Here is a 24,391-nt window from a genome sequence, read left to right on the forward strand (position 1 = left end):
CCAGAGGTTCCATGTAGGCGTTAAAGAGGGTCGGGCTCAGGGAGGAGCCCTGAGGGACCCCACACCTGAGAGGATGTTTAGGAGAGACTGTCTCACCCTCAAAGACCCGGAAAAAGCGCTCACTCAAAAAGGAGGTGAGCCAGTCCAGAGCTGCGCCCGACACGCCCATGCCCGCCAGTCGGTATACTAGCGTGGCATGGTTCACCGTGTCGAACGCGGCACTAAGGTCTAACAGGATAATGGCCACTTTTCCTCCCCGATCCAAAGTCGTTCTTGCTTCCTCTGTGACCGCCAACATGGCAGTTTCTGTGCCATGTTGAGGGCGAAAACCTGTCTGGGAGGCACGCAACAGACAGTTGGACTCTAGATAGTCTGTTAAGATATTGTTGGTGTGCCTCTCCAGCAGTTTACTCAACCAGGGAAGCAACGAAATGGGGCGGTAGTTGGACAGGTTGTTCTGGTCCAGGGAGGGTTTCTTGAGAAGCGCCTTCACCATGGCACACTTCCAAGCGAGTGGGACCGACCTGGACACAATGGAGGTTCCAGGATCACAGGACGAATCACGTCCAGTGCCTTGACAAGGATCCGGGGGGGTGCCGGGTCATTGGGGGAGCCAGAAGAAACTTTGGAGATTAATCTATCCAGGCTGGCGGCATCAAGAAGCGGAATTGTGTCCAGTTTGCAGGGAACCGAGGAGTCAGCTGGCCTAGGAGGGACGGAGGGGGTATTGACTGTAGGATTACTAAAAGATGAATATATGGTCGAGATTTTCTTGGAAAAAAAGCAGCTAGCTCATTACAGCGGTCTTGTGCCCCTTCAACAGAAGGACGCTCAGCCGGAGCTGAAATGAGGGACTTAGCTATCCTAAAGATTTCTCTAGGCGCATTTGCTGCAGCACTAATTTTACCTTCATAGAAGGAGGTTTGCGCCATTTTAATCTCTGATTTATAGAGCCTCATTGCGGACCTGTATTCGTCTTTCCTAGACTAAGAATGGTCCTTCCTCCACGCTCTCTCTAGTTTGCGGCAGTCAAGCTTTAATAACCTCAGAGCAGGAGTGTACCAGGGTGCAACTTTAGGTCTTCTGATGAGATTACAAGGGCGTTTGGGAAGAACTTGATCTAAAGTGCTGGAGATCCAGTGATCAAAGTTGCTAGAAGCTGAGGCAGGGTTCAAGGCCTTTCTCGGGGGGTCTTGAGTAAGGGCCGTTGTCCAATCGGTGAGGGGAAGTGAGGACCATTTCCTGCCCATGTACTTTATAGAGGCTTCAGGAGGGGGACAAGAGTTAGAAAGCCAGGTGAACGGTATCAAAAAATGATCGGTCCAAGGCAGAGGAACAGGGGACTCTACATTAAGGTTGATATTACTGTATATGTGATCGAGAAGATGTCCCTTCTTATGGGTCGCCTGATAGCCTCTCTGGCAGAGGTCTAACGCTTGCATGTTGGCCCGCAAGTTATTAGCTGCCATATCCTGGGGGTCATCTGAATGAATATTAAAATCCCCAAGCAGAGTGAGGTTAGATGAGGTCACGGCTGCGTCTTTGGGGCCAGTTTCCTCAGCCGGCCGAGTCCTCAGCCGGCCCGAAGGCTGCCTTCTGCCTGCTATCAGAGTCTCAGCCTGTGCATTGCCTGTCCAATGAGCCTCCAGCCTGCCTGCCTTTGGTGGCCGGTGCCTCCAACTTGCCTGCCTTCGGGGGCCAGCGACTCCAACCTGCCTGCCTTCGGGTGCCAGCACCTCCAGCCTGCCTTCCTTTGGGGGCAGGTGCCTCCAACATGCCTGCCTTCCACCCTTGAGCCTGCTTTGTGAACCTGTGCTTCCAGTTTGCCAGCCTTCAGAGGTCTCAGTAGGTATACATTCAGAGGCTGAACGTCCAGTATCAGAGACAAAACTCTCAACATGCAAGCCTCTAGAGCCTGGGTCTCCTGCATACCTGCTTCTAAAGTCTCCTGCATGCAAGTCTTTTGTATGTTTTTCTCAAGGACCAGAACTTCAGGTCGCTTCCTGTCACCTAGATTAACAAAAGGGAGAGCATGGGATCGTGTTCACCTTGAGTGAACGGAGAGTACTTCTGTTCCCCTGATAAAGGACTAAATAAACAAAGAGAGGAGTACCACCATAGAGAATCAAGAAAAATTCCTAATGGAGTGACCAGATCACATACAGAGATACTTTTGGCCGTAACTACCCTCATAGTATTTCACCACACTTTTTTAACATTGTCCAGTTGCTTGTAAATAAAATTTATCTTCCCACTAAGTTAAACCAGGACAAGTTTTAACACACCTTTTTTTGCACTTACACCCACAACCAGCTCCACTGTAATTCAGGTGTTGTAGCACACCCTGGTGACGCTAGGCCACCAGGGTGGACCCCGATGATGAAGCATGTCACCACTAGGTTGGTGAGTGAGGGGTTTTTAACAAAAGGATAAATTATTTCCTTTTGTCATTTACACACCCCATTAGGAATTTTTCTTGATTCTCTATGGTGGTACTCATCTCATCGCTTCCTGTCACCTCCTTTGTCTTTTGTCAGTTGCCTTTGACCTCTGTGCCTCCTGCCAGTCTGTTATCTGCTTTTGACCCAACAGTCAATCTGCCTTTGTTTTCATGGTGCTACTCTAGCCTCCCATAATCAGGACTTCAAACACCTTTAATTCAGTCAGGCTTCTAAGCACCCGTTACTGGATTTGGACTCTTCAGGTTCTGCCTACAATACTGCTTTTAATTTACAGCCTATTATTCTGCCCTGCAGAACATCACAATTTTCTCGCAGTTCTCTAGTATCTTGCACTGCACCTGTGATGGAAATGGACTGTCTTTCTATTTCTTCTGTCTTGCTTCTATTACCTCATATCTTTGTTTCATGCTTTCTGCCAAGTGTGCCCTGTAATTTCCAATTTTTACCCGTGAAGCACTCCACCTTGCTAGCTCCTTGTCTATTGTGTCAGTGTTTAGTTCTACCTCCTTGTGGTTACTGCCTTGCGTGTTCCTGTTTTTGCTCGCAAGGATCCGCAGGCACAGCTGACAACCTAGGTGATGTTCCTTGTTCACTGTGAGTATTGTCTTTGAGTTACGTTTATAACATCGCCATAGCTGTCAACTCCACAGACCCTGCCTTTGCATGCATTTCCTACATGTTGGTATTTGCACTCAGTATCTGTAACAGCAACTGTGGGTGAGGAACTTACTAAGCTTCAGTCTTACTGTGTGGAGCTCCCGAGTGCTTTACCCCACATTCCCTTTATTGTTAATGTTGTTGTTTATATACATTTCTTGCACATCGTTAGGTGAATTTATTCTGAAAGCTAAATCGCTTCATGAGTGCCTGGACTCTTAGCCATCTTGTCCTTTGTGCAGGCTTCCCCTTTGGATCCCTTTTCTCCTCTGACTTCCTGTGTGATCCTGGGCAGCGCTGTACTCCTCGTTCTGCTTACGTTTTCTACCCAGTCGCCAGTCTTTGCCTAAGTCCCTGACATTTACAGTTTAAGTTTAAGTTTAAGTTTATTATGATATCGGAACTCATTACGAGGTCCACATAAAAGACATAAAATACATACAAAGAAAGCTTAAACATAAAATGTCAACAGGTACATTGAATAAAAATACACGACAATCTAAAATTACCAAATTAATACAGATCTAGAAAACATTTGAAAAATGTGTACAGTTTGAAACAAAACATTTCATTTGGAGGGTTAATCATAGCTGCACTAAAAGAAGGGGCAGACAAAATGTTCAGTTGAAGGCAGATTGGTCTTAACCATCTTCGCCTGAAAGACATCAGGGCTGGACAAACAAAAATGACATGAGACAAATCTTGATCATTCATCTGGCAGAAATCACATACCGCTGAGTGGCCATGCCATCTGGATAAGAGAGATTTCAAAGGGAGCAAATCCTGTCTTACCAAAAACAGTAGGCGTCTAACGCCATGAGGAATGTTCCATTGAATATATGGTTGAGCTTTCCTCAATAGGCAGGAATCGATAACTGGGGTGATCCCCTTTTTCAAAATCCGGAGATCTCTATCCAGTCTAAACCCTAGTTCCCACGAGGAGGACTTCAAAAGGGTTTTTAACTGATAAGATGACAGAGAGAATAAAACATCTTTATCCAGTTGTAATTGACCCACAGCATATCTAAAAAATGTTATGATCAATGAATAGTCATTAAAGTTTCCCAACAACTCATTTTTTATAAGATGTCTTAGGGTACTAGGCTCGCTCCTTGCAAGGCTAACAACCCAGCGTACGATTCCCGCTAGACCTTGGACCCAGCTACTACGTAAGCCGAGTTCCTGTCTTAAGACAGCAGTTGAACTAGCTGTGTTGACAGATATTAGGCTACGTAAAATTTTTCCTTCCGAGGAATTTAAGAAGCTCCAATTTTTTTACATCGATTAGCTCTATTCCATAGAGTAGGGAGGCAGGAACTTTTGCTCGAAAAACATCCAATAGTATCGAAAAATGCCTTCTACCTGTAGCCCTATACAAGGATACCAAACTCTTTCCCTGAGTAATGGCTTTCCGAGAATTGTTGGCTATATGAGCTTTCTCACTTAAATTACTCTTAACAATTTTACCAAGGAAGGAGTAAGATTTCACTGTTTCCAATTTTTGACCCCCTACTACCCAAGGAAAGTTCGAATATTTAGGTTTCTTCCTACCGGACATGCACATCACTTTGCTTTTTGCAGTATTTATCAACAAAAAATGGTTTCCAGCATATTCATATAGAGCCTGCAGGCGATTATTCAGGCCCTTAGGAGTCAGATCGAGAATCAAAATATCATCAGCATACATGAGGCATACAATTGGAGAGCTCCCCAAAATCGGGGCAATACCTGAACATGCTGAGAGAGCCAGAGGTAAATCAACTGTATAGAGAGAAAATAGTAGGGGAGCCAATTTACAGTTTACTGTACTCAAGTGATTGCATGATGTTGTTTTTTCAGCATTCAACTCCAACTTTTTTGTAACATGAATAATGGTTAATCAACATTTTCAATGCTTTGTCCAGTGCTCAGTGCTGCACAGTAGTGAATTAACTTGGGTATACTTTGAACTAAAGACAAAGCCGAGCCGTTTCCACATTTGTTTATATCCTATCCATTCAAATGTTGATGTTTCTCTATCTCTTCTATAGCTTAAATGCTTTGGTGAACTTTGTTATTGATATGAGGGCTAAGCTTAATTTGACATTTGAGAAACAATATACATTAACTCTGCCCACTTGTGAATGTGATATTTTCCCAACAATAAGTTGGCAGCATTTGTGTGGCCTCTTCTTCAATTAGACCCATTGATCTTGCTTTGCACATTTCGGTGGAGTTGGCAGTTTCAATAGCAAGCTCAAAAATGTGATTGTAAACTCTCCCGTTGCTAATATTGTGCATGTTTGTTTTGAAAGGTTTTCATCTTACAGTGTGCAAATAGCGTATATCAATGCAATTCAGGCACCGAAGTGTTATGCTGGCATAATCTGAAGAATAAAATCCAAGTTGTCTATCTCGAGCGAATTACCGTTTCGCTGCACTCTGGATTCGCTCAAAGTACCTCTTCATTGACTTGGTTGATGACACAATTGAATGTTCTCTATTTTAAGACTGTCGAGCTATCACTGTTGCACATATCCTGACTGTTGCAATGTTGTGTCTAAGGTCTGGCTGTATTTTCCACAGGTTTTTTTCCTGTTGATGCTCAGTATTCCGGATGCCTTGTGCAGCAGTGCTTCTTTCGAAGTGCCAGTGACCTCGCCTCTGTTTTCGTTGCTGTTTTACCTGGTGGGCCTGATTTTACTTTCATTTCACGTCATCATGTGTACCTCAGCCGACAGCGCATGTTATTTCTGCAGTATTCCATGGGTGATGTCAGTAGGAATAATGCTCTTAATTTCCGCCCTTCTGTGTGTGATTTTATCCAACGTTGGACAGAGACTCCTGGGTACCCTAGCTCCTAAAAAGGTAAGTGTGTCTGAAAATCATTTACGAGAAATAACGTAATTCATGTTGCCATTTGTATACTTAAATCACAGAAAACTAGTAAGCATGTGTACTTTTTCACATTATTGAGCCTTTTTAGCACCGTTCAAGCTTTTTTGTCTTATTCTCAAACATAAAGTGGATTGGCAGCCACAAGGCTCATTAATGAAGGCAACTGTGAAAAATTCTCCTGTCTCCAAATCCAGTTCAATGGAAATTCTACTTAGCACTGCCTTCCATTCTTCTATTTTTTTATTTTCATCTTCATGTATCTTTATTTATGGTTAATGAAACTCCCATCCAGAATAGAACTACAGAAACAACATGAGTACAGGACTTAAAACACGAGACAACAACTCCCCAACACTTGAATTCACTTTTGTTATTCAGCCTACATCCTTTTTGTTATCTTCACTTGTACAGAAACTAAAAGACACATGTTAACATCTGTGGTGATGTGCAAAGCAAGGTTTAAACAACTGGAGGACCACAGCAACAAAATGTAACCATTCCAAGACATATATACTGATCTTCACAATTAAAGCAAGGAGCTGTTGGTTCTAACAGTATTTAAAGCTAAATTGTCTAAATAACAGCTTTAACTAGCATTTCCTTTAGTTCAACAATGATGGGCAAAAAGTTATTAGGTGTACTCTGTAGCCATATATTCTACACTAGGCTTCTCCAATGTGAGCTACTAGTAGTTCTCCACTTGTAATCAACTCCATTCTCTGCCCCTTACAGAAAAAAGCTAATTAATAGACCCAGCGAATCATCGAATGACAGACCGTCTCAATGTGGAGTCCATTTTGTATGGATCTCTGCCACTAAAAAAAGTGGTCAGACACAAATAATCTGGTTCCCTGGTATTAAACTCGATGTATGGCTAACAGCGTTACAGCCAACAGTATCATGGCACTTCCTGTTCCATAGACAAATACTTGAAACTGTATGCCTACTTCATCGATTTTAAAACCGCATTTGATGGCATTGGCAGAGACAGCCTCTTGGCAAAGCTGATCGCACGTGGCATAGATCCCAAATAATTCAGGCTTCCTGGGCTCTATACCAATACCTAGATATCAGTAAGACTAGACGACAGCGCAATACCCTAAAAAATATACAACTATATAGGGGTTAAGCCAGGTTGTGTCTTTTTCTCGTTCAATTTAATCTATACCTTTCAGACATTGCCCTATTTCTTTTTTGATATGAAAGCCTTCCCACCAAAACTATGAGGTATTCAATGCCTATACTTTTGTATGCATATGACAACAGTCATTCCAGATAGAACTAGCATTTGCCTCCAGCACACCTGAGATAATCTTTCAACCTATTGCACCAATAACAGTTTGAGCATAATTCTTGAAAAATCAAACATTTTAGGTTTTGGAAATGGGCAACCTACACATTTATTTTGGAATCTAAACTGGAAGAAAATCAAAAGTTTACAAATTTTTATTTTTGCTTTTGATATAGTTCAACACAACATAAAATGCATGGTCATAGGTGCCAGTAAAATAATCAGAGAATATAGGTATACAATCATCTCTCGAGCAGATCGGAGCAAGTCCTCTAACTCCCAATACATAATATACTGTTTAAAGGAATGAGTCACTATCCAGGTTCACTATAGCTTTCGGTCATTCACTTACAATAGGTGTCAATATTTCATTCAATTCCGTTCTTCCTGATCCTTGTCAGCTGTTACATATTCATTTAAGGTGGTCAACATTGCGGTCGCCAGGAGATAGTTATAGTTAGGACCTAGTTTCCATAGGAAAAGCGTTTTTTCTTTTCCCAATAACTTTGGCAACAGTTGACGAATGTTCGCAAAATTTTTAAAACTAGTGGGGCGTTCCGGTCAGCTCCTATCCTGAATGTTTCGGGTGATTCGGTAAGCGGGGGCCGAGAAAAAAGGGGGGTCCCAAAACGTGTTTTCTCCATGTTATTTTCCATAGGAAACTTTAGACACGGCTAGAGCCCGAGCTGCTGAACAGAGTTACACCAAATTTGGCAAAAAGGTAGCACTTGTTTCAGAAAGAACTCTTTTTTAGGTCTCACCTAGCGTTGCTGTGCACATGCATAGCTTTCTCGGCGAGATTTAATGCAGAAGAGTACTTTTAGAAAAGGGCTTTAAGCCCCACCCCTTATTTCCATTGGCTGGCGTCACCGTTTATGCTAAATGGTGGCCAGCCACTGGAAAGAAGCTATCTTTGTTGCCTCCCTTTGGCTTTTTGGTCCGGCCCCTCCGGACTCGGTGGCTTGCTTTACGTGTGTCATGACGACTTTTCTTATCTGTCACGCGCAAAGCATGCAGCAGTAGGCTCTCTGATTGGTTGAGGCAATAGGTCTCGCCCTGGCGCGCGCACCACTCGCGTGCTTGTTTACCTAATTACTGTTCCTTTTCGGCGCGGTCCGCTTCGGCCATGCTTGTTTATAATTTTGAACACCCCTGGGAGGAAAGAGTTCGATGGACGGGCTCTGATGGAGCAAGGAGACCGAGAGCTTTCCAAGTCACAAAAGTTAAGCGCTCTGCACTGAAACACATGCTCCCAAGTTTCCGACACTGACTCTTGCAGCAGCTAACATCTGGACACCTGGGGGAGGGGCCGGAAGCGGGGCCGCAGTGCCTCGGACTGCGAGAATCGAACTCTTTATGGGTAACTTTTGGAAATTTTAACTCTAGAATGACGTGTCCTTGGTGATGCAGTTGTAGGGCGCTTGGGAAGCTGTGATTCCGAAGGGTACGCATAGTTCCATGGGAGTGTGTCCCTTGCTGGAAGGCCCCGCCTCCTCTCCACATTTGCCTGTTGAAAAGTCTCACACCTGGTCCATTTGGTGCTTATTCAAAGCCGGGCTCTGCATGTGAGGGAGCCATGGGGAAGAGCTGAGGGCGGGGGCTGCATGCAGGGCTACACGGGGGGCCTTTCTGCTCTTTTGGCCCGCAAGCTGCCCTACCAGGGCACATTGCTGGGAGGTATCCTGCACTTGTACACCCTTGTCCCCTCCCAGAACACTGGATTATCACCTCCCTCCGACTGGAGAGCTGTGCTTCAGGCAGAAACACTTTCCACTTGCACATATCACACAGCAGCCCTAGCCCTCTGTCAACACGTCACACAGTGCGAGGTCCTGACCAGCAGTGTTGTCATGTTACCTTTCACAAATCTTAGTTTCCCGCATCAGTACAGATATCCCACCAGGAGGCACACATCACGCAGGTGGAACTATCCCCATCATGTAATCGTAGGTCTAGGGGAGCTGAGCTATCATGATAGGTTTAACACATTTTATAGTCTCACGCCTCAGACAGCAAAGATATCCCCCAGGGAGGCACACATCACACATTCTTATTCACGTAACTCAGTGGGAGGTGCAGGCAGTAAAGCTGTCACCATAGCTTTCATAAATCAGACAACACGGACATCCCACTGGCACATATCACGCAGTCTTCACAGCAGAGCTATCTTTCGGACTGACACACTTTTAGGGTCTCTATACTCTGAGAGAGATCGACTGCTTGAAAATCACAAAGACTCAAACCTCAAAAAGAGCTACCTTGAAGAGTACATAGTAGTTAGATGCCTCGGAGAGCGGAGCTATCTGATAAGTAGGTAATACACATCTCTCGTGCCAGACAGCAGAGCTACCCCTTACAGTACGTATCTTATGAGCTCACATTTCTAACAGCAGAGTAGCCTGGCACCTGACAGCACGGGTCTTGGTGGCTCAATGGGAGAGGTGTGTTGGTGCAGCGCTTGCGCTCTCTAAACAGCAGAGCTATCTCTCATGTGCGCAGATTACACCAACCATACAGCCAACACTTTGGCTACATGTCTTACAGCCTCACTCCACGATGCTCTGTGTTTTTAAGGCAGGGGGCAGTTTCGGAATTGAATGTCTGCACATCACTAGGAAGGGTCATTAGACGTCAAACTGTTCTCTTTAGCAAAGGCCTCACCTTTGTTTTTTTTTCTCCTTCTTAATTGTATTCAATCAATCAAAGTTAATTGTTTGGTTAATTAATTAAAACCGTAACAATGTTTCTGTAGTAGGGGATCTCTGTGTATAGTCATAATCTAGTGAATAGTCCAGCCCATGTGCGTGGAACCCGGATAAATCAAAAATAATCTCTTAAGCTGTCTTTTGTGCAGACCTGCACAGACACTTAAGAGAAAATTAAAGACAAATAATGCAGCCTATACCTACAAGGCTACACTGTCCAGTACTTCAACTAGAAATGCAAAGGATATTCCACCAATATCACATTTATCACAATCTGCCAAGTTTCACCTACAGAGAAACTTCCCCTTCACAAAATCCTTGGAATGATAGAGAGGAAGGGATGGACAGACAAGCCCCTATAGGCTGCCATTATGTGTCTGTAAAAGGGATACCGTGCCTTTAAGGAACTCTCCAGAGACCCTCAGTATCCCAGAATGCACAGCCAAAGTCCTTTTACTTTCAGTTCTTTTTTCCGGCTCCTGCTAGCAGGACCCTGGAGCATTGAGCAGAGCTATCTTTCGGACTGACACACTTTTAGGGTCTCTATACTCTGAGAGAGATCGACTGCTTGAAAATCACAAAGACTCAAACCTCAAAAAGAGCTACCTTGAAGAGTACATAGTAGTTAGATGCCTCGGAGAGCGGAGCTATCTAATAAGTAGGTAATACACATCTCTCGTGCCAGACAGCAGAGCTACCCCTTACAGTACGTATCTTATGAGCTCACATTTCTAACAGCAGAGTAGCCTGGCACCTGACAGCACGGGTCTTGGTGGCACAATGGGAGAGGTGTGTTGGTGCAGCGCTTGCGCTCTCTAAACAGCAGAGCTATCTCTCATGTGCGCAGATTACACCAACCATACAGCCAACACTTTGGCTACATGTCTTACAGCCTCACTCCACGATGCTCTGTGTTTTTAAGGCAGGGGGCAGTTTCGGAATTGAATGTCTGCACATCACTAGGAAGGGTCATTAGACGTCAAACTGTTCTCTTTAGCAAAGGCCTCACCTTTGTTTTATTTTCTCCTTTTTAATTGTATTCAATCAATCAAAGTTAATTGTTTGGTTAATTAATTAAAACCGTAACAATGTTTCTGTAGTAGGGGATCTCTGTGTATAGTCATAATCTAGTGAATAGTCCCGCCCATGTGCGTGGAACCCGGATAAATCAAAAATAATCTCTTAAACTGTCTTTTGTGCAGACCTGCACAAACACTTAAGAGAAAATTAAAGACAAATAATGCAGCCTATACCTACAAGGCTACACTGTCCAGTACTTCAACTAGAAATGCAAAGGATATTCCACCAATATCACATTTATCACAATCTGCCAAGTTTCACCTACAGAGAAACTTCCCCTCCACAAAATCCTTGGAATGATAGAGAGGAAGGGATGGACAGACAAGCCCCCATAGGCTGCCATTATGTGTCTGTAAAAGGGATACCGTGCCTTTAAGGAACTCTCCAGAGACCCTCAGTATCCCAGAATGCACAGCCAAAGTCCTTTTACTTTCAGTTCTTTTTTCCGGCTCCTGCTAGCAGGACCCTGGAGCATTGAGCTCTCCCTTTTTGGGCATTTTTTCAATTTTTTGGCACTTTTCAAGTATTTTGAGTGTTTCACTCGACATCTGACTGCTTCTTCTTCCTTTTGCTGGGGTTTTTGGCCAGTTTGGACCACTCTTCTGTCGAATATGCCAGCTTTGTTTGACAAGTGCCCTGAGTGATTATGGATTTGATTTCACCTGTTTTTTTTACCCTATTATTTGCTATTGTTTCAGTACAAACAAACAAGCAGGCTAGCAAAAACATCTGGTGCCTCTTGTTGTTTATAGGTTGTATATTAGGACTGGTGCCTTAAATATTGATTAAGAATAGGCATTTTTTGTCTGTGTTTCATGTATATATAGTGTATATAGTGTGTAAATGTAAATATGTCTCATTCACAATGAGCGTTGAATTTGTTGTAAAAAGTGTAATTTCATGTGAATGTTCGCTACTGAAATTGTATCCTTCTCTGACATATATAAATGAATTTCGTGAAATATGAAAAAAGAGTAAAAAAACTAAATGAAAAGTGTGTCCGCTTAGATCCATTGAGTAAGTGTGACTTAACTTTGTTGCTATAACTTAACTACCTTGCCAATGTGTTTTTGTTGCTCCAGATAAGGAGAGCAGTCTGCTGGATTCAGCGGGACGTAAAGTCTGCGGTACGGCGGCTACGTCAATGAAAGTCGCTAGTGCCACGGCTCTCTTGGGTCGGTATGACCGGTCTTTGTGGGAGTCACTGCAGCAGTTTCTGGAGCACCTTCCTAGGGACAGGAAGGAGGACTTCCAGGAAATCATCAATGAGGGCATGATGGTATCCAATCAGGTTATCAGCTCCGCTGCAGATTCCTCGCTTTTGTCGGCTCATGGATACTGCCACGGGATTAACCTGAGGCGCCATGCCTGGTTGCACCTACTGTCGCTGAAACCAGAGGCGCAGCAGAGAGTCGCCAACTTGCCTTTCTCTGGCTTGACGCTCTTTGGAAAGCATGCGGATGAGGAGATGGCCCGCATGAAGGCGGAGGCGGAAACCCTGACGGCCGCCGGGTTGGAAAAGCCATATGAGCAGAGAAAGTCCTTCCGTCCCTTCCAGAAACAATTTGGTGCCCAGGGAAGAGGGCAAGGTAGTCAAGCTGGCCAGCAGCATCAGTACCAGCGGCGGCCATTCCAGAAGAGAAAGAGGGGCAGAGGCGGCCAGCAGTCCTCCTCAACGCCCAAAGGCCCGGCCGGGTCTAGGCCCTGAGGTGTTACTTCCTCCTCGTCCATTACCCGCTCCGATGGGGGGAAGCATACAACATTACTTGGCAGAGTGGAGAAAAATTACTCAGGACAAGTGGGTGCTGAATATTGTTTGCAATGGATACAGTCTTCGTTTCCTCAGCCCGCCTCCAGGGATTCCACCGGTTTGCTCACAGTTCCAACTGCACGAGCTCCAAGTGGAGGCCGATACCCTGTTAAGAAAAAGGGCGATAGAAGACGTCCCTCTGTCTCAAAGGGGAAAGGGTCTTTACTCGCGGTTCTTTCTGGTACGCAAGAAGGACAAGAACAAGTTCTGCATGCTGTCTTTGCACCAGATTTATCCTCCGCTGCAGAGAGGAGACTGGCTTTGCGCGATAGATCTGCAAGATGCGTACTTCCATGTGCCCATTGCATGGAAACACCGGAAGTTCCTGTGCTTCCAAGTCGACACCAATCACTATCAGTACACCGTACTACCGTTTGGTCTGAAGTATGCACCCAGGACTTTTTCAAAGTGCATGGCTGTGGTGGCAGCGCACCTACGACAGAACAAGATGTTTGTCTACCCTTACCTGGACGATTGATTGATCAAGGCCTCCACCTTCCAGGAAGCACAATTGCACTTCAACAGGACGGCCGTCCTGCTGAACCAGCTGGGGTTGCACATAAACATGTCCAAGTCTGTCCCTACTGCTGTCCAGTGCCTACAGTACTTGGGAGCCTCCATCAATACGCTGTCAGCAAGCGTGTCTCCTTAGGAGGAGAGACGCTTATCAATCCTTCGGAAGGCTCAGGCTCTCATGGCTGTTCCATCTACAACAGTGAGGACGGTGTCTTCTCTTCTGGGGTCGATGGCCTCTTGCATCTTCCTCACGCCACACGCACCCCTCCACATGAGGCCGCTGCAGGAGTGTCTGGAAGATCAGTGGGACCAGAGGCGAGAGAGCTGGGACGACAGGATCTTCATGATCAACAGTCCCTGAGATGGTGGTGCTCAGCAGAGAATATCCTCAAAGGGCTTCCATCCACAAGGACATTCCCATTCAGACTATCATCACGGATGCCTCTCTCCACGGCTGGGGAGCGCATTCAAACCATCTACAGATCCAGGGAACGTGGTCCCCAGCAGAATCCACGTATCACATGAATTTCCTGGAACTCAGAGCTGTTCACTTGGCACTGAAAGCTTTTCATCCCTCCTTCCAGACCCGACTCCTTGCTTGTACAGACGGACAATACAACCACGATGTATTACCTCAACAAGCAGGGGGGCTCAAGATCGCGCACACTGTCACAAGAAGCGCAGGCGATCTGGCACTGGCTACTAGCCAGAGGACTGACGATAACGGCTACTCATCTGCCAGGTGTGCAGAATGCTCAGGCGGACTCACTCAGCAGGATGATTCAAGAAAACCACGAGTGGGTCATAAATGACTAGGTACTCGCAGACATCTTCGCCAGGTGGGGCACTCCAGACATAGATCTGTTCGCCACTACCAAAAACAGAAAATGCAGAGACTTCGCCTCAAGGTATTACCAACCGGGGACTCTGGGGAACGCGTTATGGATCAGCTGGTCGAACAGCTTTCTGTACGCTTTTCCACCCATTCCCCTGATTCCAGCGGTGCTCATCAAGCTGTCTCAGTCCAGGCCACGGATGATTCTCATCGCACCGGAATGGCCCAGACAGTGGTAGTTCACTGACCTGCTTCACCGGTCTCTCCTACTGCACCTGCGACTGCCGTGTCGGCCGGACCTTCTCACGAAGTTCGGGGGGCGATGGTGCACCCCAACCTCTCATTGTTGAGTTTGGCGGCATGGCTCCTGAGATAGTGCAATATGGCCACCTGAATCTTCCTGAGGATTGCATGGACATATTGAAGGAGGCTAAGCGCACTTCCACTAGGATTTCTTACGCTTACAAGTGGAAGAGGTTCTGCAACTGGTGCACGTTTAAGAACTATGATCCGGCGACCTGCAAGGAAGATGTCATCCTTCCATACCTTTTGCATTTGGCTCAGGCTGTCCTTAATTTCCATTCCATTAAAGTTCACCTCGCAGCGTTGACTGCGTACAGGAAATGCCCTTCACAGACATCTTTCTTCCAGATTCCTATGATAAAGGATTTTTTGGAAGGATTGAAATAAGTGTTTCCTCCTGTTCGGCTTCCTTCGCCTTCGTGGGAGCTGAATGTGGTGCTGTCCAGGTTGATGAAGGAACCTTTTGAACCTATTCATAAGGCTTCACTGCAGCACCTATCGTGGAAGGCGGCGTTCCTCGTGGCCATTACATCGGCCCGCAGGGTGAGTGAAATTCAAGCATTGTGTTGCCAGGAACCTTATACTGTATTTCATGCTGCTAACATTGTGATGCGTACTCACCCTAAGTTCCTTCTTAAGGTGATCTCTGATTTTCATGTTAATCAGACTATTACTTCACATCGTTTTTCCAGAACCCTTCCACTCCAGCGGAAAAGTCTCTTCATTTCCTGGATATCAGAAGGGTGTTGAAATTCTATCTGGATAAGACCAAGGATATTCGTAGGTCAGACCAATTGTTTGTTAACTATTGGTCGGTCAGGACTGGTCTTGCTACCTCTAAACAGTCCATCTCTAGGTGGATTGTGTCCTGTATCCAGTTGTGTTACCAAAAGGCTAATAAGACTCTAGGTGGTAAGCCTAAGGCTCATTCCACCAGGGGCAAAGCGTCTAGGAAGGCTTTGCTACGTAATGTTCCCATTGCAGAGATCTGCAGGGCTGCCACGTGGAGGTCGGTCCATACCTTTGCTAAGCACTACTGCCTGGACTCTGATGCCAGAGCAGATGCACAGGTTGGGCAGGCTTTGTTAAGGGACCTGTTTGCACAATATTGGTGTTGCCTTTTATCTCCACCGCTGGGTTAGTTGTTGGGATGGGCTTGCCATTCTATTCACTAGATTATGACTATACACAGAGATCCCCTACTACAGAAGTAGTTTCTTACCTGTAACTCCAGTTCTGTAGTAGGGGTATCTCTGTTATAGTCATAAGCACCCGCCCTCCTCCCCGGTGGAGAAAATGGTACTGTATTGTATGCTACAGGCCTTGCTTTATACACCTTCAAAAAGAAATTAAAGTAAAAGGACTTTGGCTGTGCATTCTGGGATACTGAGGGTCTCTGGAGAGTTCCTTAAAGGCACGGTATCCCTTTTCCAGACACATAATGGCAGCCTATGGGGGTTTGTCTGTCCATCCCTTCCTCTCTATCATTCCAAGGATTTTGTGAAGGGGAAGTTTCTCTGTGGGTGAAACTTGGCAGACTGTGACACATGTGATAATAGTTTAATATCCTTTGCATTTCTAGTTGAAGTACTGGACAGTGTATCCTTGTAGGTATAGGCTGCATTATTTGTCTTTAATGTTCTCTTGTGTGTCTATGCAGGTCTGCACAAAAGACAGTTTAAGAGATTATTTTTGATTGCTCCGGGGTCCACGCACATGGGCGGGGCGATTCACTAGATTATGACTATAACAGAGATACCCCTACTACAGAACTGGAGTTACAGGTAAGAAACTACTTCTACTAAAGAACACACCAAGAAATCTATTAATGCACTTCAGACATCAACCAAGACTTATACACTCGATTCTCTCTCTTACATTACTTCCTTACCTCCCCCACCCCACACACTGTGGCCATGTGTTTAATTGCTGCATTGCTTACCTTCAGATGTACCCGCCCAATACAAATACTTTCACAACCCTAGTCATCATTGAAATTGTTAATGTTGAGTTTTGTTTCAGACAAAAAAGGAAAAAGTGCATTTTGTACTAAATAAAAATGCAGTGGAAGGAAGACCATCTTTGCCACTGCCGCCCTTCCCATATGGACCTGGGGAGTGTATTGCAGAACTCTATAGAGTTATGGAGTCCCAAGATCTACATTAAGGCTCTGGTGTTCCAGTTCAGTCCTAGTAACAATAATGCCCAGATATCGAAATCCCTCGTGTTTGCCACTGAATGCCCAAATCAGGCTGTTGTTCCCGTGTCTATAGTGCAATTTGGCCCGGGGGAAATATCAGTGTTTTATTAACATTTAGCTGCAGGCCAGATGCAAACCCAAAGTCTTCTAGCACTGCATCAATACAGGCTCTGCCGCTGCTAGGGACCGAACATATACTAGTGCATCGTTTGCGTACAGTGATGTTATATGCTTCTAGTCACTGACTCTAATTCCCCAGTTCTCCAGCTCCTGGAGGAACAAAATGCCCATGGTTTCCTTTGCAAGGCAAATTAAAATGATTAGAGGGGACAACCCTGGCGAATTCCCCGCTCAATCAACCAAGTCTCAGAAATCTCACTCCCCACCTTAACACGAGCAGCAGGCTGGGTATACAACCATTTTATCCAGCCCCTGAAGACTGAGTTGAAGCCCATCCCCTCCAGCACTTTCCTGAGAACTCCACCGGATTGTATCAAATGCCTTCTCTATGTCTAATGACATGAGGGCTAAATACTCTACTGATTCCATGGTTTTGTACAGTACATGAGTCAAACGTCGTAGGTAAAAGGTTGTATTATGTGCAGGCATAAACTTGCACTGATCCTCATGGATTAGTGTACTGGTGACTCCTAATTGTTTCGCCAGTGACTTACAAAGAATCTTGACGACTTCGTTGATCATAGTAATGGGCTTATAGAGGAGGGCTCCTCAGGATCCCCACCCGGTTTCATCATGAGACTAAGAATTCCATCCCTCATGGTTGGGGGCAGGAGACCAAGATTATGTGCCTTCACTGTGAGAAGTTGGCCTGGTATATGATATCCACTATTGTAGTGGGCACCTTGCACCAGTCCAAGCAACCCTTATGGTGATGGTTGTAAAGTCAACCGTATAGACCAGCTATCCTAGTGGTAGCATGGACAAAGAAGTCTTAAGCTAAAACTTCAGAGAGCATGTGAAGCCAGTTGTTTTACCAATAATAATCCCTTGAATATCAAATTAAAGGACACCACACAAGGTATTTATAAAATATATATTTATTTATTACTAACGCAACCCCTCTGCACTCTTTATGAGGTACCAGAGTTCGAGATACAGCACAAGTTAATCAATAAGTATACTATAAGTTGCACAAATACAATTCTGCCCTAGGGGCCTCATGAACCATATACTAAATAAGTGGTATAAGAACCACTTCAGGAAAGCTGAGTAGGCCTAGGGCCTAGGAAATTGCTGGGACTACACTGAACAACCAAGGACTTGGAAGTAGGAGGCCCACGGTAAGCGTGTGCAGTGTCTAAACTCACACGCGGGTTTCCATAGAGTTTCAATGGGAATGTAAAAGTTACAAAGTAGTAGATTTCGAACACTTCCGGATGGACTACGGGAAAACCCTGTTAAACTAGGACACTTGTATAGTTATTAACCACCGGAGCACCAGAGTACTCGAGTTACCTCCCCCAGGGAAGCCGGGTGCATAGGTGTTCTTTAGTGTCGGGTTTCGTCGCTGTTTCCTATGGAGAGCTGCAAGAAAGTGCTGCAGGCGACCAGTAGAAAAGTGTCCGGGTGCATCCAAGGGTGGATCGGAGCAGTGAAGAACCTGAAAGCAGAGGGGACAGAGTCTGGGTCACTAACCAGTGCCCAGAAAGGAACCAGGCGATGTCAAGATGCACTCAGGTGAGGAGGTGAAGCTTGTCTCTGCAGCCACGAGGACCAGGAGGCGTCGACGACGACCAGGAGCTGGAGTCGAACTGTCCCACGACGGATCTAGCTGTTGGCGGTGTTGCCTTCCAGATTGGACCCAACAAACCTTGGCAAATGCAATCCACGCAGGATGGGAAGATTGGCTTCAGTTCAGAACAGCAAGGTCTGGGGAGCTTCTCCTTCGCAGGGAAGCTGGAGCAAGCCCGGAGCAACCAGGCAAGCGGTGTTGTTTCGCAAAGATGTCTTCAGAGGGGCCACTAGCCAACGGGCTAGCAACCGCAAAGAGGCGTCGAGCTGAAATGCAGGCGCAGGCCCCACACGGCACTCGTGGAGTGTGGAGGGCTGAGCTTCGGTGCATTTACTACTCGGGAGTGGGGTTCTCAGGTCCCAATGCACAACTTCAAGGACGCCTCAGAAGCTGCACAGCAAAAAAGCAGGTACTGCAGGTTGTCAGGTCCCGCATCTCTCGTGTCCGCCACGGGTCTCAGCTTTGCTGTGGATGTGGGTCGGAGTCAGAGATGTCTGGAAGTCCAGTTCCTGCGTCGCTAAGTCTTCGGGTTCCGCCTGGAGCGTCGACAAAGCAAACCAGCAAGTTACAGATGGTGCCTGTTTGCACAGGGTGGTCACTTTTTGACCACAAGGGAGATGTTTTCAATCTTCCAGTCGAAATGGAACGTCGAAGGTCCAAGAGTTCGTTTCAGAGTTTCTCTCCAGGATAATCTAATGTCTCTAGACACAGCTCCTATCTTTATACTAAACTAAGGGGCTGGATTACCTGCTAGGTCCCTCCTATGGGTGGAACCTGGGAAGGGGGTGGTTACACCACTTTCCCTTTGTCCAGTTTCGCACCAGAGCTGGGGCTGGAGTGCCCCAGCAACTGGTTTGAACCGGGCTATGCATGGAGCACCTTGTGTGCCCCAGGCAGTGTCTGGAAAAGCATCTTTTCATTGAACCCACCCTGCCCAAATCCACTACAGGCTGTCTGGGGAGGTGCTAGCACCTCCTTCGACAGGAAAGCTATTGTCCAGGCCTCCCCTGCCGGAGTTTCGTCCAGCAGCAGGAGGTCAGACTTGTGTCTCTGGCAGCAGCATCCATTTTGTGATGCTGAGGCTCTGTTTAACTTTAACCGGGTAAAGCAGTACTTACATGTCTTCTCCCTCTAGAAGGGTGGAATGCTACCCCCGCCACCAGAACTGGCGGTGGGGTAGTATTCCAAAGTGTTTGACACCTTACACGACATATTTTGATAAATCCAAACCAAAGTTAGCATTAACCACGAGGATTATAATGCACTTAAGAGTATATGGTATGGCTATATCATAGAACAGCTATAAGGACATGGTTCCGAAAGCTGCAGACAGGCTCAGCTCATGCTAAAGCACCATCTCACATAAAACCAAGACCTCTGCCTTCAGGATTGTCCAGGCCTGCCATAGGAGTGACTTATAGGTATATATGTGTCTATATATCAGGGTAGATATAGGAATACTATATCTAAGCAAGGGGTGGTTACACGACCTTGCCCAAGCTGAGAGATCAGCCTGTGGTGTCAGTTTGGATGGCCAGCCAGGGGTTGCATAATTCATGCTGCAGCCCCTGGTAGGCCTTGGATGCACCTATGTCCTGGGTACCTATGGTACACTATACAGGGGCTCACAAGGTGACCCAATATCCAATTAGATATGTACCTAAAGTACATGGAGTCCATTTTACAGAGAGAGCAGATAGCCTGGGGCCCTTAATAGCAGGATCCCAGGCCAACTAAGTCAAAAACCAGCTAAACGCTAGGCAAAAAGTTGTGGTAACCATATAGTCAGATATCCACCTTCCTACAACTGGCAGCATGAGAGGACGGAGCTGGGCCCAGCCCTCCTTACACTTGACTAGGCTGTGTCCTGCCTCCACATAAAGGGCTGCTAACCCCCTGTGGTTAGTCTGGAGCCAGGACAGGGAAGGCAGAAGGCCTGGGGACTTCAAATGGAATTTCTAGAAGCTTCTCCCACCTTCCAGAAGAAGGGGCATCAGGGATAAATATTGGACCTCAGACACCATTTCTTCAGTACACTCCTGCACCTGTGGAGTCTGCCAGTAGGAAGGACTGTTGTGCTGCTGAAAGGACTGCCACTCATCTGGAAGAACTGCTGTCCTGCTGCCTTCTCACCTTGGTGAGAGGACTGGACCTGCATCTGGTTATCCCAGGACCCCAAAGAGACTCCGAGAGCTAGTTGGCTGGCATCCTGATTAGATCCTCAGGGACATAACATGTTTCCAACAACCTTGCATCTGCACCTGGACTCTGCCATCTGTGAGTCTACCCTGCCAAGTGGTGCCACCCCAGTCATGGACCCTTGGAAGTGGCCTAAGGTGCTCTGCTAGCCTCTGTGGATGCAGCAGAACCTACACATCTCCTCTACTGTGTGGTGCAACTCCAAGCAGAACCAATGCATTGCTGCTGCTGCATGGATCAGAACTGTTACAATGACCTGCATTGCATCTCAGCCCATCACTTCATCGGAACGGCAGCTACGCGACACATCCTCACCGCAGGCCGCCATATCCCTCATCGACGGCAGCCGCGACATCGGGCTCCACATTGCAGCTCCTCTGAACCTATGCATTACTGAGTCTGCTGCACACATCTTCAACACTGGACTTCACATTGAAAGCCCTCGTTGATGGGATCCTCTACAATGAGGGTGCAGGACCTTGCACCGCAGCCTCGCCGCGTCTTGGAACTGTATGACGCATCCTCAATGCGGATCCTTGCAACACTCCCCAAACCAGGATTAGAGGTACTCTGTTAAGCGGGCCATCGTGGTCGGCCTGAAGTTGTGACTTTGTCCCGGTCTGGCACTACCAGATATTCACAGTTGGCGCTTTATGGTGCTATTTCGACTAAAAACTTTAAACCTGCATACCTCCGGTTTCAATGATTGGATTTTTGTTGTTTTGGTCTTGTTTGATTTACTTAAAATTACTCTATTTTTGCAAGTTGGTGTGGGATTCTTTTGTGGTGTATTTTTTTCTGTTACTGTTGGAAGTGTTGCACAGATACTTTAAATATTGCCTTTGAAGTAAGCCTGACTGCTCTGTACGAAACAACCCGAGGGTTGACCACAGGTTAATTTAGGGTTTGCTTGTGACTTCACCCTGAGAAGACTTATGGTTGCTTCTTGAGGTGTTTCACCCCCCCTCAACCAGTAACACAATGCCCTACAAGGGGTAATCACCATCTAAGAGAAAGGTCATTATATGTAGGTGGCATCTAAGGATGATGCCCATGGAATAGCCCGAGTGGGCCATAATAGGCCTTCAACAAAGGCTTTACAAAAAGGTGATTAAATTAGATAAAATACTTGCCTCGAGGAGAAGTGCCTAAACAACAAGAGCATGCTTGCAGAACAGCAACCTTTTAACATTGAAATAGCAAACAAATATGGAAAGAGGAAGGAACGAGGTCAGAATTCAGTAAATATTTTTTTTAAACTGTTGTACAGTTTGTATATCAGACAGAGCAGAATGTTACTTTGCATTTGTGAGAACGAATTTTGTTGGCGAAAACTAGAAAGGAGTTTAGGATTTATAACATGGCAGATTTCAGTTTCTATTTGAATGCAAGAAGATTACTGGATGTGTTTATAAGCAGAGGCAGGCCGTTTCAAGAACATCAAATATCCACAGAGGAAATCATGGTTCCTCAGGTCTTGAAGTTTGTTTAGAGACTATTATCAGGTTATGTTTGTTTGAGTGTTTACCAGGCTATCCTAGGTTTCTGTTCTGCATGTAACCCCACTAACGTGCTTTACAACATGCTCTCCACGTGCCCATGTCTCCATAGGTTTTAGAGAGATGCCACAGACTCTATAGCATCATTGGACGCCAAGAACAATTTGACACCCCCGAGACATGCCTAATGATCTTGTGAAAAAATAACCAGGCCCTCGAGAGGAGAAAAATGAAAATAAATGGAAATTGGCCAAATAGCTAAAAATCGAAAACGTATCATTTATGTGTTTTAATAATTGCTCCAGGATTCCTTATGTGTTTCGGGCAATCATCGCTAACTATTATAGTGACCCTCAGGCGCACAACAACCATTGGGCTGAAAGGGCTTCAGCCCCCCCCCCCCCTTCCTCCCCCGTCAGGTTCCGTGGGCTGAGCTGAGGCTGCCAGACAGTAGTCAAGGTTCATGGAGGGTATTACTCGATCCGTTCTAAAGCCCTTGCGGTCACAGCTTTCATCTGTGTTTATCCTATTTACCTTTCTTTCTTTTAGTACACTTCCCTGCATGATCATTTCATTCCTTAATGGCTGCATCTGCATGATAACCGCGGGGAGACGGGCAAAGTTAAAGGGTTTAAAGGTGTGCAGTAAAGTCAAGCCCCGCCTCCCCTGCCCCGTCCAGGAATGAACAGAGTATCCTGCAAATACAAAAGGAATACACCCACATCACAACAGACTTTTGCAAAGAATGTAGGGGAGAGATGATTCTAAAGTGGGATATGATATACATAGGGTTGCCGCATTTTCAGATGGAAATTGGGACGAGGCTGGTTAGTGGATAGCAATTTATGAACAAATCTGCTGTTAGTCTTTTAAAAAAGAAATCACTCACATCTCAACTTTTATGCTCAGGCAATTTCATTTTATTTTATAATGTCATCAAACAAAAATGACGGGTTTAAAATGAACACAGTGTAGCGAGTGTTAGAGAAAGTATAGAAGTCTTTGCATTGAACAACTGAGTATTGAAGTCATAAAGTCAGGTCATCAAAAATGTTTAGAGACAAATATTGAACAGCGAAGAGCAAGACTCTGCTAGCTTTATTAATAATTTAGGAATTGTGTATGTTGCTTGGTAATAATTTTGATGTAATATATGCAGGGCAACTGAAATTCTGCAGCAGGGGAGAGCCAAATTATGCAGTAAGGTTGAGTAAATTATGTGGCATAATGCTGCACATTTTGTGATAGCATTACTATATTAATTTGTAATTTTTACACTTGTTAACACTGTCTAAGCATTGGTTGCATCCCATTAATACCAGTTTAAAACCCACATACAGAAATAGGCAACAGAATGGTGTCCAGTCACCATTTGCAAAGGTCCTTCCCTGCGTTATTAGTAACTTTTGAACGTTTAAGCTAAAAACATTTTTTTCTGTTAACATCTGCAGATTGTGAGGCAGATGATAGTTTGTGGCAAATACAGCAAATAATCAACTATGCGGAAAAAAACACAGCCATACAGTTGCATACCTCTAGTGGCTCTGGATATATACCTGTATTAGCTGCTTGATCTTCGTATTTCGAACAAGAATAACTATGAGCTTTTGTTAAGTTCCAAGTTTTTTTTTACTGGCAGTTACTTCAAAATACCCGCTGTTTAGTTAACACACTGGACAGATGGCAATCCGATGGTAAATTACAGCATGGAGTGAAACATGGATGAAAGTGTGGCAGAGCTACTGTGCAAAAGTAAAAGGCTATAGGAGTGAGGGAGGGAGCAGGGGGAAAGGTGAGTGCATGAGGGAAATAATCAGTGAGAAAAGGTAACGCTCAGCAAGAAAGAGGAAGGGTAGACATGCATGGAAGAAGGTAAGAGACTGGAGAGCTGACTGTTGAAGATTAGGGCATGGAGGTAAGGGGTGCAACTGCAACTGCGGACACTTCTGACATATTGAACCGATATTGCTCACTATAAAGCATACTCATGCAGCTCTGGTAGCAAAGATTGACACTCTAGTGCTTGATGTAGGATTAACTCGGATTAGAAGAAACTGGCAGTTTTAGTATCAGAAGCCAAAGCAAAACTGACACGAGATCAGAGTGCTCAGGAAGCACTTTGAGAACGTACAAGACAGAATCTCATTCCTTGAGTACTGGGCCGAAAATAAGGAAGGAAAAGGTATGAGGACCAACATTCAGAT

The 24,391-nt window shown here is 45.5% G+C and overlaps 1 protein-coding gene across 1 annotated transcript in view; it reads left to right on the plus strand.

Annotated features, from left to right (window-relative positions):
- PIGG (phosphatidylinositol glycan anchor biosynthesis class G (EMM blood group)) overlaps positions 1-24,391 on the plus strand; it is an 867,273-nt gene that overhangs the window by 457,195 nt on the left and 385,687 nt on the right. Inside the window, exon 8 of the mRNA XM_086961823.1 lies at positions 5,685-5,966. Within this exon, the coding sequence (XP_086817949.1) occupies positions 5,685-5,966 (282 nt within the window). The remainder of the gene's footprint in view (positions 1-5,684; positions 5,967-24,391) is intronic.

Source organism: Lissotriton vulgaris, chromosome 3_1 (genome assembly GCF_964263255.1).
Source record: "Lissotriton vulgaris chromosome 3_1, aLisVul1.2, whole genome shotgun sequence".
NCBI classification, from domain to species: Eukaryota; Metazoa; Chordata; class Amphibia; order Caudata; family Salamandridae; genus Lissotriton; species Lissotriton vulgaris.